This window comes from Aythya marila, assembly GCF_965140915.1.
Source record: "Aythya marila genome assembly, chromosome: 6".
Classification (NCBI taxonomy): Eukaryota; Metazoa; Chordata; class Aves; order Anseriformes; family Anatidae; genus Aythya; species Aythya marila.
The window spans coordinates 1555573-1572200 of NC_139047.1; the positions used below are offsets into that span (position 1 = coordinate 1555573).

The window sequence follows — 16628 nt, forward strand, 5'->3', positions numbered from 1 at the left end:
GCGAGTACCTTAATATTCCTGAGAAACAGCTTTCAGAAAGAGCTTCTGATCCAGAGTGTGATTTATTAATTAAAAGATTTTATATGCACTTAAGTTGTGGTGCACAATGGAGCTTAAGAATCCCTTTGTTCATAAAGTTCAAAGGCATGTCCAGGCTACGTCCATAATGTTTGTGCTTCTTTAAATTTTTTCTTCATGTGCCAGGCTTCTCAAACTAGCACTGCTGGCTGTAGGCCTAAGAGGTACAATGTTTTCAGGTTAAGCCCTTTTAAAATTCAAGAGTTTCTCCAGCTCCTTCCACTAGATGTCCTGTTTTGGGGTATCACTTCAGTGGATAGTTTAATATTTCTTTCAAACAAATCTGTCTCATTACAGAAATGTACAGGGTCCATTTCTTTTTTGTAGTCACCCAACACTGCAGTAGTTGTTAAATGTTCTTCCTTTATGCATTATTCTGGCAAGCTACCCTGAAACCATCCTCTTGCGCAGCTGTCTTTTGCCAGAGTGCCCATTAGCACTGAACAGTGGATGAGGCAAATGGGGAGTGCCCTTCATCTCCCTTCTGGTGCCTGCTGAGGAGCACCTGCAGGTGCAGAGGTGGGGAGGGAGGCACTTGTTTCCCCTGCAGCCGGCACGCTTCCCCATCGTGTTTTCTTGGTCACATCAAGATCTGCTCAACAGGGAAGCAGCATTTTAACAGACATCCTGTATCTGTTAATCCTATAAATACACACCCATAGGCGCACAAGTACATGCGTACATACATAAGTCCCTACTACAAATCCTGCTTCTGCTGGACGAGGCTGCTCCTGCTAATACTGAGATTCGATAAGTTCCCTTCTTTCTGAATTGTGCGCCTGTGCCTGTCCGCCCAGGAGATGGAACTGCATTTCTAAGGGTAACGAAGTGCCAGAAGAGTCAGCAGAGCCACGCGGAGAGCCGTAAATCCGCTTCGGCTGCTGTTACTAGGAAACCAGTTGGGCAATGCTCTTTGTGTCGCACCCAAGGCATGGATGTAACCTCTGCTTGTTTACTTGCAGGCGCTCGCGTTAATGCCAAGGACAACATGTGGCTGACTCCTCTCCACCGAGCAGTTGCTTCACGGAGTGAAGTGAGTAAGATTTGAGTACTCTGCTTTTGCACATAAACTCTCGTTTTGGTAAAAAAGCAAATCATTGAAAGCCACAGTAGGCAGCACAGTGACAAACGGGGAGAACATTTGTTGTGTGGAGGGCCTTCAGCATTGCAGGCAGAGTCCAGCTTTTACCAGTTAATTATAGTTGCTTTTGAGCCTTTGATTTTCCCCCTGTGGGATGCTTTACGTTACTGTAGCAAGTTGTCCTGAGCAACCATCAGCTGGACTGAGTGACCCTGGCTGAAGTGGAGTAGAGTCACTGTGGTCTTCAGGGTCATCATCATCAAGTGGTAAAATAAGGAGGAATAAACCCATACGGATGTGTTCATGCTGTGTACATGTATGTGCCAGGAGGGGAGTGGATGTGTGTGTGTGTGATCCTACATGTATTACTGCACAGTTCATTTTGGTTAATTGCATTTCAAGGCATCCGTTAGCTTTTCTGTTAATTCACTCGATTCATGCATAAAGGAGGTATGCCCATATTTTTGTACTTGACAGCTAGAAATCTTCTGGCATCACGTTGTGCTTTCTCCATTGCTATTTCAAGAAGCAGTGACAGTAACTAACTGGAATGCAGCTCAGGCATGACTGTGTTTTCAACTGTACCACTATTTTGGCTGTCCACTTGGGACCTTCTTCTATACTTCTGTCCTCTTAATACCTCGTTAACAGCAAGCCCAACTGCAGGCTGATTTGGCTGCTGGGGGCAAGGGGAGGGGATGTAGGAGAGACAGAGGGTGGCTGTTTTCCAGAGACTGATGGACTTGAATCACCTCTGTAACAGTCCCAGTGCCTGCCAAGCCTGGAGGCAGGAATCCTGGGCTCGCTTCTCAACTCAGGCATTGTTTGGCTACTGGCTGAGCTTCCCAGCTGCTGGCAGCTACCGAAACCCGCTGAAAGGAATATCTGATAGGATATGAATGCTGTAATGAGACAAAATACAAAAAGCCATGTTGGAAAACAAAGGTCAGACTTCAGCCTTAAAAAACAACTACACTCTTTCTGATTCGGGAATTGCAGTATTTGGTTCCTTTTTTTGGATGTGTCAGAGTACATGATTTTTATTTTTAATCACAGTTCTAACTGAAAATGCACGTCTTCTTATGGGTTTGTCTTTTACTCTTTGGCTGCTGACAGCCAGGTTTAAGATGAGAAGCTCTTCTCTTGTGCTGGCAGTTCTGGTACCCCAGTGAGGCAGCAGGGAAAGGTGTGTGGTGTGAAAGAGTTAAGAGATTTCACTCCGATAACATGGGTTAGCTGTAAAGACTGAAAACAGAGGCTTACGCTATAGCTGCGGACTGGATGCACGTATAGAAATTATGCTAAGAAAAAGGTCTAGCTCATGCTCTCAAAACCAATAAAATTTAAATTTCCCCATAAAGATTTTAATACTCTCTTTGTTAGTCTGATAGAGCAGCAGATCTGCAGATGTAAGCAAAAATGCATACACACTTAAAAAAAAAAATAAAATAAATATGTAACTATTATTAGCTTTGATTTTCAGTCCTTATTGGTTAGTTTTAAAAATTCTCCCTTAACTTTTTCCTTCCTTCATTAATAGTCAAATTGCATGATTTTTCCTGATGACTTCATTTCACAGCTGGATATATCCCCAGTGAATTATATTTAAATGACTTTGAAAATAGTGGGCCTGTAGCTTAAAAAAAGAAAATCCTGTTGTGACGTGAACAATATATCATTCTTGGTGTTTGAAGAGATGCAAACTGAGCTAACTGAACAAATCTGTTAGGTGACAGTTCGTGGAGTGGCTGTAGAAAACGTAGAAATTGATTGAGAACAATTGAGAACAAAAAACTAAAACTCCTAGTAATGGGATGTATTGTTGATACAGACTGCAGGCACTCTCTGCGGCCTTTCTAGATACAAAAGTGCTTTTTAAATGTACACATGATGTATTTGTTATTTATTAATAAAATGTTGGCTGGACTTACCAGAAAACTTTTCAGTTTATGGAAAAAGAATAAGGTAGTATGTAGGGCTACAGCTCTGCCACTGCCCAGCTGTGAGTTGTAATTAGCAGGCGAGGCTACTTGAATGCTATTGTGTCCCTGAGGTTCCTTTGTATTTTGTTGGTTTGTGGGGGGAAAAAAAAGAAGAGAAGAAGCAATGTAATTTAGAGAGAGACTTTTTAAATCTGGCTTGCTTAATGGAAGTTCCATGAGTGGGAGCAGAAAAGAGCTGATGGTAAATTCTCAAGTGAGACAGGCCCTCAAGAGAGAAGAATACGTTTTCTCACTGGGAAATATTCACTTTTAACCAACAAAATTAACCTTAAAAGATGTTGTTTGGTCTCAGGCTGACAGAATGGATGTTGCAGTGAAGACCCTTGGCCTGTGCTCAGCCCTTGGGGAGGGAAGGAATGCTAATGGCAACTGGGGACACACACCAGTGTCAACCCTTGCCTGTGATTCTCATGTTTTTGCAAAGCTAAAATTTCGTTTTTAGACATATATATTTTTTTAATTTTTCCTGTTTATAAATAAAACGTAGAGCAATTTGCTGTGATTTCATTGTCCAAAATGACATGCTCTTCATTTTGTAAATAACGTGTAAGAGGGTGCTCAGATAAGTCCATTCATTTCTTAAGGTACAATAGCACAGTTAGGACAACTGAGGTATTGAAGGTTAATCAACCAAACAAGTTGGGCTGTCTGCATAGGCAGCTTTGTATATCATAAAATCTAATTTGGGAATTTTGATTGCAAGCACACTGCTCTGCATGACAGCAAAGGTGATTAACAGTCTGACATTTGAATGAGCCGTACCGTTTCAGTAACCTGAGAGGTCGTTTAGGTGAATGTTGTTCTCTTTCCCTCCTCCTGGCCATGCCTGGGATGCGTAAGTAAAATGCATACATAACAGCCCTGAGCTGTCAAGAATATGTGCTCTGTATTTATTCAAACTGCTTGTTTATAGCTCTTAAGTGCTCCCGTTGCAGGAAGCAGTGCAAGTACTGATTAAGCACTCAGCCGATGTCAATGCTCGGGACAAGAACTGGCAGACCCCGTTGCACGTGGCTGCTGCAAACAAGGCAGTGAAGTGCGCAGAAGTCATCATTCCCATGCTGAGCAGCGTCAACGTCTCCGACCGAGGTGGGCGGACAGCATTGCACCATGCAGCTCTGAATGGCCACATTGAGGTGAGTTGGTTAATAGCAAAATTGATCATTGATTACTTATTCATTTTTTCCTCTTTCAAATGTTTGTCCACTATGGCTGGGTCTGGACTGAGTCTCATATCCCTGACACCTGTGATTGCTGTCATTCAGCTGCTTCCCAAACTGTGTGCCAAGTTACCTATCTACAGAAGTAAGAGTGGCAGGAAAGCATGTCTGCAGAGCTGGCATGCAAGTGAACTGTGCATGCAAACTTGAGGAGCTGGCTGTGCCACCAGCCCTGGCAATTCAAGTGTGTCCTGGGCTATTTTGTGCTTAACTGCTTGAGAAAATAAGAGAAGAATGGAAAGAAGGAAAAACTGCTAGATTCATTTCATACTGAAGAAAAGTTCAGCTGTGTGGATCCAGTCTGATTTTCTAATTAGTCTTCTAGAAAATGTGCTTTTTTTTTTTTTTTTTTTTTTGAGATCATCCGTGCTGCTTCTCCTTACCTTATGCAAGTAAACCCTCCTTCTATTTATTATTACAGTTTCTATACAAAAAACACATAGTTTTGTAAATAATGACTCTTCATAAATGGTTTTGATAGTCTTTAAATCTGTGTGGAAGGATTCTTTCCGCACCTGAAGTTCATCTAGAATAAAATGTCTTCAACTGGAACAGTAGAAATCCGTCAACAAAAGTTGATCAGTTGACACTGTAATTAAAAGAAGGAAAGGGAAAAGTAGTTCCTGTAAAATAATGATAGTGTTTGGCCTTTAAACTACTGCTTTGGCCTTTTTCCAACTATTAATGGAAAAAGATAGTAATGCTTGAATCTAACAGTCATAATATAAAGTTCCTGATACTTTGAGTAGAGTATATCAGAAATTATAATCGAAATTATGCTGTTATTAGATGATCTCTGTACTGATGGAAAAGCACTGTACAAGAGAAAAGCAAGTATGCAGCTCTGTAATTTATGATTTCAGAATGTTTTGCTGGAGAAGAAACTAGTTGAATGACATTCGTTTTTTTTTTTTTTTTTTTTAACCTGATTTTTTTTATTTCTAAACATTGGATGATTGATAATAGGGAAAAAAGCTTTTCACTTCTTAGCCATACTGCCTAGAATTTCAGTATCTCATACAAAACAGCTTGATTTTATGATCCCAACTTTATCACTAGAATGCTTTGTTATAAGCTATTGAGTGTCTGATCCACAGGGTTTGTTTACTTGCTCTCATTACTACTAGATGGTGAACTTGCTGTTAGCCAAGGGGGCAAACATCAATGCTTTCGATAAAAAGGACAGAAGAGCTCTTCACTGGGCAGCGTATATGGGTAAGGCTCAGGTTGTTGTTTCTTGTTCTAATTTCCTGTTGACAAACTGTCAGCGTGTTTTACAATGGACAAGACACAGACCTGTCTGTGGAAGGTGGGAGATGTATTCACCCTGTTCAGAGAGTGGGTTGACTGATTTAAATACACAGTGCTCACTTAGTTGTGGTTTTTGTTCTTTTAATGACTGGAAAACTAATTCAGTAAAGTGAACTTTGACCCATCTGACGAAGGGGAATGTGGGTTGCATGCATTTCTTGACCAGGTCTGGAGCTATAATTAAGAATATTATGAAAGTGTTTTTTTTTTTTTTTTTTCTTTGTAAAACTCTGGGAACAGTGTGAAACATCAGTGAAAGGGCCAGTGCATTGGCAAAAAAGAAGTAATTTGTGGATAGTGAGGCTGGTATACCTGTTAAAACTCTTTTTCATTTTTTTGAAGGTCACCTGGAAGTTGTTGCCTTACTGATTAATCATGGTGCAGAGGTGACTTGTAAAGACAAGAAGGGTTACACCCCACTTCATGCAGCTGCATCCAATGGGCAGATTAATGTTGTGAAACACCTCCTTAACCTGGGGGTAGAGGTATGTGGTAATGTGCTCCTTATGACTTCCATATTTGGAGATACCCTTTTCCTCTTTCTTATAGATGCTGCTGCATCAGCAAAATTTCTAAAGAAAATTGTTCCTGTTTTTTGGACCATGAAAAGCACCTGGTGCTATGTATAGTTTATTGGTGTAGGAACCAGAAAACATTCTGGAAGATAAAACGTGTGGTATGGACAGTAAACTCCAGGCTACCTTGCTGAAGGAAAAAAAAAAATAATCAGGAAGTATATGTTGTTCCTGTAGAGAAAGATGGAGTAATTAAGTCTCCCTTGGCTTGGCATTCCCTTTGATATGATGAAGTTGTTCACAACACATACATGGAGTACTTTCCAAAACAGCAGTTTAGGCTGTGTAAGTTTAGGATGTGCATTTCCTGTCTAGCTGATGGAGGGAAGGAAAAAGATCACTTTCATTCCAGAAAAGGTCTTTATTTCAGGGCACAGACTTCTCTTAGTCTAATATTGCCAACTCAGTGGTCTAAAGCAACAGTGAAATGACCAGAAGAGTCTGTGCTGGTTGATTAAAGATAACAAATAAAGACATTGCATTTATCAGCTTTATAGCCAGCTGACTTGACCTACCAAAAAGGTGTCAGGACTCTGTTTTTACAGGCTGTTGACTGTGAAGTTGAAGAGGAATAGGTGTTTCTGTTATCAGCAATACCATGCAAATAATTACCTTCAACTTCCATATTTTTTGTCACTGGAGATATGAGCTTTGAGATGCCTGTATTTTGTGGAAGGGTATTCACAGCATCCATGAGTCTTTTGTGCAACCTGTCTTGCCATATTTTACAGAACAGTGCTTGAATTCCAAGCCAGTCATCAAGAAGTAATGTAATCTTAATTACATCTTCGTAATACTGAGCTGCTGAAAGCAGTTTCTTATTGAAGTGTAAATGGCTGTGCAATTTCTCCTTCCCTTCACTATGACACTTTCACTCCCTTCCCAAAAGGAATCTCTGGAAAGAGATCTTAAACCTGATTCTACTCACAAAAACTCAATAGAAGGTGTTTTTGTGTATTTTTTTTTTTTTTTAAGTTTCTGAGCTTTTTCTTTATCCTACTTTCTCACTTACATATAAAAGCTTTCCAGTCATTAGGACTTTTATCATCATCATCATTACATAGTCCTGCTATCAGCTTTAAGCTTCAGGCTGGCTTTTAGAAATTGCCAGTAGGATAAGACATTAATGATAATGAAGGTAAAGCATTTTAAATTAAGCTCTCTGGGAGCGTATTTTTATCAATGAAATTTGTTGGTGAGAAATATGCCCGATGGTAGTTTAAGCCTCCAGCTATTTCCATTTGCAGAGTGTGATGCGTTATGTAAAACAATAAGCTGATGTCTGTATTTCTGTGTCTTTTTGTCGTAGATTGATGAAATGAACATTTATGGAAATACTGCACTTCACATTGCCTGTTACAATGGTCAGGATTCTGTTGTTAATGAGCTGATTGACTATGGTGCTAATGTAAATCAGCCTAATAATAACGGATTCACTCCCTTGCATTTTGCTGCTGCCTCCACTCATGGAGCACTGTGTCTTGAACTGCTAGTGAATAATGGGGCAGATGTTAATATTCAGGTAAAACTTGCATTTCAGCTCTTTGATTTTGCTTTATCCTGTTTTCCTTACATTAGGAGGCTGTGAACTGTAGTAACAAGTACAGCAAGGCTTTAAATCCTTGATAGAAGTAGAGTGATGCTTAGAATGCTGATCATTAAGCTGTTTGAATGAGGTTAACTTCCAGCAGAGGAGCTCTCAGTGCCTTGATAAATGTAATGGCAGCCTTAAACTCTGGGCCAGCCACTCCTCATAAACCACTACTAGAATTTAGTCCCTGAAGCTCTGTGAAACTGTTGACAGAGGCAATGGTGGTATGTCCAGGAACTATTCCTTTCTGGTGTTTTCCCTCCACCTGCAATATGGGTTTCATTAAACCTGTTTCTAACAAGTTTCTTTTGACTTTCCCGGGGAAGTAAGACCTTGAGAATATTTGTTACATATTTTAGAGGCCTGAGTTTAAAAAGCATGATTCTGCTTAGGTTATCTGAATTCTCTTGATAAAAGAGCAAGTGATACATCTTGGTGAACCTCAAAGGGACTTGCTAGAAAACTAAAATCTCTGAGTTCCTATAAGACTATGGCTACTTTAAACTGTGTATATTCTAGTTTCTCATCTGTAAAACTGGTCTTCTAGCATTTAACACCTCTGTCAGGTCCCTTGAGATGAGCGGACAGTCAGTGCACTATTTAAACTCAGAATTATTGAAATGAAATTAGGAATTGTGCTCAGCAATAAATGCGAAACTCCTATGCCAATAAATGTGAGTAGTGACGCAGGTACCTTCCCCTGTTATTTTCTCAGCTCCTCAGCTTTCCCAAGCTCGTTTTGTTTTCTCTAGATTCCAAAACATTTATCTCAACTCATTGTACCTTTCCTTGCATGTGTCTTCCCTGTTTTCTAATTGTACCTCAGCCCATTTCTGCTTATTGCTGCAGAACTGTTTTACTTATATGCTTATACTTTTTCATCACATACAGATTCAGTCCTATAGTCTTCAGAAGTCAGTGGAGGTTTTATCTGAAGAAAAGCTGTACGATGTTGAGCTGAGAAACTTCAAGTTGTTACCCCTACTTTACATGCTGAATGATTGTTTTTACATTTTGTCTGTTAGAGTAAAGATGGGAAGAGCCCACTGCACATGACAGCTGTCCATGGGAGGTTCACGCGGTCACAGACCCTCATTCAGAATGGTGAGTTTTGGTGCCTGTTCAATACCTCTCCAAAAGTGTAGGCATTTTAGAGGTTGGAGTTTTCAGTTCTGACCCAGACTGCCAAAGGACTGTTCTGAGAGGTGTTCAACTCTCCGTCAAATTCTGACTTGGAGCTGTATCGACATCTCTCATTCCACAGTGTCATAACAAGTGAAGATTTTGCTTCTTAACAAAATCCCATGTTCCTCCAGCTGACAGTGGTCTGTTGTGATTCTTAACCTGAAAACAAGAGTTCAAAGCTGTGGCATTCTATCTGATGACAGAAAGACACAACAAACTTTCCAAAATGCTTTAAAGAGTAAGAAAACTAAAAGTTTCTAACTGTCCTCCCCTGGGAGCTGTGGTGTTCATAGAGTTCACACTATTTTCTCTGTCCTATCACTCAGCAGCTGTACTTCCCTCACCTCCTTTAGTTCTGTATCTTGCTGCTGTCTTCACTGTGTGAACACTTATTTATTCACTAAGCAATGAATAAATATTCTGGAGGGTGGACCAGCGCCACCCTGTTTTTTCTAGCATAGCCAGGAACAGATTTCAGGATTCTGGATTACCTGTCAAATTCATTAAGTATCTCTTTTGTCCAAGCATATAACATATTATTGTTGGAGATCTGGCAGAGACCTGTTTCTGACTGACAGAGGTGGCTAGTACTGATTGTTTACTTATGCTTCCTAGCTTTGGCTGTTATACTAGACAGGACAGTCTGGGTTTTCTGTTTCTTCTCTCTTCTCTCTTCTCTCTTCTCTTCACTACAATTCCAAACTTGGAACCTAATCTAACTGCTGTATCCCTTGATAGAGATACTCTGTGTGAGATGTTTAAGAAGTCTGAAAAGTTAGGCTGTAAATGCAAGGGTGCTTACGTGTACAGAAGACTGTGTTTTAAACAGAAGCCTTCAGTAGGTCATGCTTCCTTCAGGTTGTCATACAACTTACTGCCATATCTATTCCTGGATAAATAAAATAGTAATAAAAAAATGAGTTTGGGCAAGCTGAAAGAAAGTGCAGTTTAGTGTTGTTTAGAGTTGTTTAGTGAAAGATGCTCTCTGATGTAATGGCTGTTGTTTGCTTTGTGTTGGATCTGTGCGTGAAAAGATTGGCAGTTCTTCATCTGTCCTTCAGCCGCTCTACTCTTCTTCAAGTTACTTTGTTTTTGATTTTCTTTCTTTGTTTGTCGCCCCTCTAATTTTAGTTTTGTACACACGTCTGATTGCGAGTGAATCTATGCCTTGTTGCCATGGGATATTGTGGAAGAGAGAAATGTCAATGATTTAAACAAATGCAACTTTATCCTATAGTACTTAGTGAACTGGGTAAAAACATCTCAATTTCTGGCTGCTGTTTCTGAGGAGTTTTGGAGGAAGTTGGCTTACCTTAAAATTATAAAATTGCAAGCATGATACCCATCCTTAAAAATGGGCAAAAAGGGAAGCTGGAAAACTTTATATATGTCAGCCAAAAATTCTGAAAGGAATGAATAAACAGACTTTTTGAGTACTTAAGGAGGGTGTAGGCAATATCTGCTATAGCTTCCACAAGAGTGAAGTATGCTGAAACATAGTTCTCTTCTACAGGAGGGCAATGGGCTTTGTGAATTTAGCACAGTCCTCTGACTTTTCTGTGGGCAGGTAATGATCATGGAGACCTCCCTCTATGGATGGAGACTCCACCCCAGGGAAGGAATCTGTTATGGCATTTCTCTGAACTTTATTTACAATTAGAAAATTTTGTATAGTTCTTTAGTAGGACTTTTTTTCTTTTTTTTTCTATGGCCTGTTATCTCCTGTGTGTGGTGGAAATGCAGTAAATATTACCGTATCCTCATTTTAGCAAGACTTTTAAATACTTTCCTGAAGTATTATCACAGCAAACAAGTGGAGTATAGTCTAGATGAAAATATTACTGTGTGGGTGTGTAACTGGTTGAAAAACTAAGATATTAATAATAAATGTAAAGTGTAATGAAGAGAATTTTGAGTTTCTCTCCAGTGTCTAGTACTATTTGGTATTTTCATTATCAGCTTGAATGGTGGAATAGAAAATGTGCTTTTAGTGTTTGGAGAAAGCATGAAGTTGGGAGAGACTTTTAGTGTGGCAGAAGGTGGAGTGAGAATTGAAAATGATCCTGTACAGCTGGAGGAAGAAGTTATAATGCAAGTGAAGCAAAGGAGAGAGAACACATACAGGCAGGAATATCAGTTACACAAATACAGAATGGCAGCAGCCAGGTGAGTGGCATTTCCTCAAGAACTGATCTGGGGTTTATAGCGGATCAGAAGCTGAACACAAGTCAAGTCAACAATGTCTTGGTGTTGCCAGCTTAAAAAAAAAAAAAAAAGAGACAGAGAGAGTATAAAAAAAACCACCACCACCAACAACAAAAAATGTGCAACATACAGGAGTATATAGGTATATAGCACAGCCAGAAGGCATAAAGTGATTAATCCTTTGCTCAGCTCAGAATTGGGAGGTATCAGCTGTAGTACAGTTTTTGGCTTTTGACATTTTCCTTCCAGAAGGATGTGGGCCAGCTGTAGAAAACTGGGGGAAGGATGAGAATGGTTGGAGTGCAGCAAACCTGATCTCCAAGGAGAGACTGAAAAAATGAGGGTTGCTTGGTCCAAAAAGGAAAACAAGGACTTGATAGGAATCTTTGCATGGGCCAAAAGCTGCAGTAGAGAAGAGATAAAACACGAGATGACAGGCTTAAACTGCAACAGGAAATGTTCTGTTTAAGCCCTGTGTAGTAATTTCTGATGATTAAATATAGGGCAAGAAAATGTTGAAACAGGTTGTGCGGAGTTCTGTGGAGTGTCAGTCTACTGAGGTCTCACAGGTTGGTTAGGCAGATGTTGGTCAGCAAGATCACAAAGAATAACCTGAACTGCTGACTAGACCTCCTGAAGTCCCTTCTTACCCTTTTGTATCCCATGGAGAAATCCATGAGTTCTTAAACACAACAGGACAAATGCAGCCTCCACCTCAGGATGGGGGCTGATGTTCTGCTAGGTAGAGCTGAGCAGATGTACCAAGGAAAAGGTGATTGTGCTGTTCCCTGTCAGCTGCTCTCAGCCCCTGTTAAACACAGAGCAGTCTATTTTTGTTGTAAGACACGGAAAAGGCACACAAAACAATTGTAGTTTGCAATGTGTTCCTTTTGGTCTTTTTAAATGATCTGTTTAACATTGACGCCTTATAGGTAAGGTTCAGTGGCAATGTGTTAACAAATCACGATGCAATTACAGCAGTTTATTCTTTTACTTTAATAGGAGGCATGCGTTTGTACCTTTAGGTGAGCAGCAAGTCTGAATCATGTTCTTTGCCCTTTGTATGTCATCCCATACACCTGTCTGTTCCCCGCCACTGAAGTTAGGGAGGTGAAAGCACTTCAGGCAGACCACGTGCAGTGCCAGTGGCTGCCTGGGCCACATGTGCCAGTTCTTGGTCTATGAAGTTCAGTCGCCTGGTTATGCTTCATTCACTAGGGAGAAATATCGTTTGTGGTCTCTAGTCCACACTTAATCTTTTGGTGTTAAACTGTATGAAAATGTCTTTTGCAGGAGGGGAAATCGACTGTGTTGATAAGGACGGTAACACTCCTCTGCACGTGGCTGCAAGATATGGACATGAGCTTTTGATTAACACCCTCATAACCAGTGGAGCTGATACTGCCAAGTAGGTGGCTGAGATGGAGCTGCTTCCAAAGGTTGAGTGTTATGTCCAGTGCCAGGAACCACAGTTACTCCTCAGTTCCTGAAGTATGGAGGCTAAAATGGATAAACGTATTTGTACTACACTTCAATGGGTGACAAGGGACTGAAGTATGAATGGTGGTGCAGGTGGAAGGGAAGGAAGCCCTGCTAAGCTCTTATTGTGCACAGTTATGTGGTTTCAGGTAGTGCCAGTACTGCTTTTTCCTGAAGCTTTGATGTGGCACATGGACATAAAACGTACATGAAGTATGTATGTATAAAGTGTATAAAGTGTATCTTGATCACAGGCATTCCAGCAGGAATGTAGCAAAGAGTTTGTATAGGAAACATCATTGAAGGCACTTGAGTTTTTTTTCCAAAGGGAACTGTAAGCATATTCCCTAGAATTTAAGTTAATCTAATTTAGCCTACACCATGACTATTCTGTTATTTCAAAACTTTTGATATGCCATAGGATAATCAATAGAATTGCAGTATTGCAAAGCAGATGTTACTAAGCCTGATCTCAGTATAACTGTAGAGCTTGCCTTGATTTTGCATGGTTTCTGATAGCCAGATGGCTGAAATAATAGAACTGATTTTATTTGATTCGTGGGGCTTTTTTGAATAGAGGGGTAATGACTTGAAATTGGACACAAATTTCTAAATGTTGTTAGTGTTTTCTGCTTCAGTTCAGCTATTTTTTTTCCTTTCTCTCTTCTTTTTTTCTTCTTTTTTTTTTTTTTCTCTCTTGTACTTGTGTCAAGACTGCACCCACAACAGACAGTTATTATAGTCCCAAACATTGGGAGGTGCTTGATTTTTAAGAGTTGAGTATTCATAATTTATGTTCAGGTTCTTGTAGTCCATCAAAAAGAAAACAGCAAACCTGAAGGTAAACAAAGGGGTTTAAAAACAGAGTAATATCATGCCATAAGAGATACCTATACTGTGTGTTTTTAGCAGATTCTGATTGCATAAATATGTTTTCAGCTATTAGCTGCACATCTCCAAAATAAAATTTAAGAGTCTTCCACCTAGAATGCACTGTAGAAATGAATGACTCCTCTTGACTTACCTTCTTAGAAAAATCTGATTGCAGAGGTAATTGTGCTGGTTTTAGTTTTGAAAATACTTGCAGCTCTTTCTGTTTGCTTGCTTGAGCATGTTAAAGGAAGTGACACTTTTGCCTACGTTCATATATCAAATATGACTGTCACCATGCAATCGCAGAAGGTGGAACAGATCTTCAGTTGTCATGGGTAATGAATTTCCACAGGCTTCAGCTAATGTTACTGGATTCTGTTAACATAGCCAATGTGAAGATCTTGGTGTCTAAATAGATGCGCATTTTTGCTAGCTCTTTTGACAGTACAGTATGTCTCAGTCTGCCTCTTTTTTTGAAGCTTCAGGGTAAAATGAGGTGCTACGGGATAGCCCCTCTTGGACTCAAGGTCATCCAGTTAGAAATTTCTATTTTGCACTTGGGTGACTTGAATATTGATCAAATAAATTACATCTACCAGCACCAGAAATAAGTGAAGTTCAATAACCAGAGATACCAGGCAGACCCAAGTGATGCTGTTGTGCTCAACGAGAGGAGTGAGGAGCGTTGAAACACTGGAAATGGGCTTTTATATGTATTGCGTGTGAATAGCTCTGGCTGAGCTCCCCAAACTGGTTTTGAAAGAGAGAATTCAACGTGTTAGCAACAACTGCAAACAGCTCAGTCAGTCTTTGAGGCAACTGCATTTTAAGGAGAGAGTGTGTAAGTGATGGGAGGAACCCGTGTGAACAGTGTTGTAGAAGTGTGACTGGCTAGCAGATGTGCAGAGTGTATTTTGATGGAAACTAGCCAAAACATGTGCTGGGTGGAAATCTGGACCTAAAAGAAGAAAAATATTGCTTGAGATAGCTAGATGGAGGAGGAGATGGAGGGAAATGGGTGTAGAAGCAATGTCAATATGGAATATCCAATGTTTGCTTAAATAAATGAGTCCACAGCTAAAACAATGCAACCTGCTTATACAGATGCAGCAGCTTGATGAAGCTTGTGCTGCTTTCTTTTAAAGAACAGACTGACAGATCGTCTTTTAAGAGATTTAATCCATCATGTAGAAAATGGTGCTGGCAAAAGAATATTTGTGCAGCACCTCAGGTCACTCTTTAATGTAGTGAAGCAGCAAGGAAGACAAATGTAATGTGAAGAAAGAGGAAGGATGGGCCTGTGGATTCTGGAAGGAATGAGGTTGTTTAATGCAACCCCAAATTTGTTAAATGCACATGTATAAAATTTTGAAGAGAATAAGATATGCTTATAAATATCCAAACACTTATTTGTCTAAAGCATGATAAACAATTATGATTTATGGTGAATCTTGCAGGAAAAAAAAAAAGTTCCTTTGCCTTTGTTCTGGATCTAGAATCCTCTTCCATGAGGTGATCACTCTCATTCATCTGTCAGTTGTTTTACAGAGAAGAATCCATCTGCTGTTGTTCAAGAGTTTGTCATTTTTCAAAAACATATTGGCTGGAGCAGTCAGGAGATAATAATCTTGTTGAGATAGTTGGTTACACGGGCTCTGTGTTTATATGCACTTGGAGGACTGCTTAATGGTATTTCTAGAATAACAAGATGGTAATCGCAAATCAGTGCTCAATGACAGAAGCCAAGATATCCAAACCCAGAAGTCTTCTAAAGCATGTGGCATGGTTAGGGTCTGAACTGGGACGATTTGCTGATGTTAATAAAAGCTGCTGAGTGTTCGGCTTGTTTAAGAACTATGTGGTTGCCTGATACAGATTTAGCATAAAGATAGGTGTCTACTTTTTTTGTTTTGTTTTTGTAACCCAGTATGTCTGCTCAGAGGAGTTTATAGTGTAGTTGAAAAGGAGGGTTATGTATTGGGGGGTGGAGTGAAAGAGCATGTGATGACAGTAGCTGGAGCAAACAGGATTAGATGATTAGTTATTAGAATGTGGGAGGAAAACCCTAAGTGTCATGGCACCCTAAAGGAAAATGTGAAAAAGAATCATTGGTTATACTATCCCCAGGGGAGAGGGAAGAATGGGAGGCTTTGAAAACCCAAGCAAGAGTTATCTAAGGGACGTTTACTGCAGCAAAAATGGATTTCAGAAATAATACTAAAAAGCTTTTGGTGTTTACTTTTACCCCTCAGAATGGCCACTGTGGTATGTTTAGCTGATGCAGAAATACGTGCATCCCATGCTGGGAGATTGATTCTTAGCAGCGTCTCCTCCCTTGCTTTCTCCTTTACCTTAGCTTTCATCTCCCGTTTTTAGAAACCTTCCTACCACATTCTGTTCAAAGCATAATGCCAAGATTTTTCTGTATCAGAATATTTTTAACTCCTGAAAAGGATGGTAAGGAAATACAGATAAAATTATCAAGGCAGGAAGAATTTTCCTTAAAAAGGATCAAACATGCTGCCTTCATGGAAGGACCTTTTCATGTGCTGTGTTTGTACGCCACCTGTATTGTTACATGACCTCATCTAATGAGGCTGTTGTGCCTTTCAGGTGTGGGATCCACAACATGTTCCCTCTACACCTAGCAGCCCTGAATGCTCACTCAGACTGCTGCAGGAAATTGTTGTCATCGGGTAAGTAAACCAAGGCAAGCGGCATCTGTGGAGCTCAGTAGTGTGCGTCTGTGCTGCTTACAGCCCCGTTATACCCATTGTTGTGAATTGTTCAAATGAAATACTTCCTGTGCTGCTGTCTGGTGTGGTGTATGGCTTTCCTAACAGCATGCTGGTAATTCCTTGCATCCTGTATTGTTCATGCCCAAAGCCCTTTTCTCCTGGTATGCAAAGAGAGTTTATATTAATTCACTTGGAAGAGGGAGAAAATTTAGGATGCTTTTCCAAATTTTAGGCATGCAAGACACCATTTTTTCCCCTCTCCTCAAAGAAGTAATAGACAAAATTATCT

The 16628-nt window shown here is 40.0% G+C and overlaps 1 protein-coding gene across 7 annotated transcripts in view; it reads left to right on the forward strand.

The window, feature by feature from the left end:
- Nucleotides 1–16628, forward strand: part of ANKRD44 (ankyrin repeat domain 44) — a 145520-nt gene that overhangs the window by 82886 nt on the left and 46006 nt on the right. For all 7 annotated transcript variants that reach the window (XR_014317764.1, XM_082763358.1, XM_082763362.1 and 4 more), the window contains exons 4-11: nt 1041–1111; nt 4098–4298; nt 5510–5597; nt 6036–6178; nt 7578–7790; nt 8885–8963; nt 12543–12657; nt 16215–16297. Coding sequence is in view for 6 of the 7 variants with exons in the window: in XM_082763358.1 (XP_082619484.1) it covers nt 1041–1111; nt 4098–4298; nt 5510–5597; nt 6036–6178; nt 7578–7790; nt 8885–8963; nt 12543–12657; nt 16215–16297 (993 nt within the window). In the remaining variant the exon portion in view is untranslated. The remainder of the gene's footprint in view (nt 1–1040; nt 1112–4097; nt 4299–5509; nt 5598–6035; nt 6179–7577; nt 7791–8884; nt 8964–12542; nt 12658–16214; nt 16298–16628) is intronic.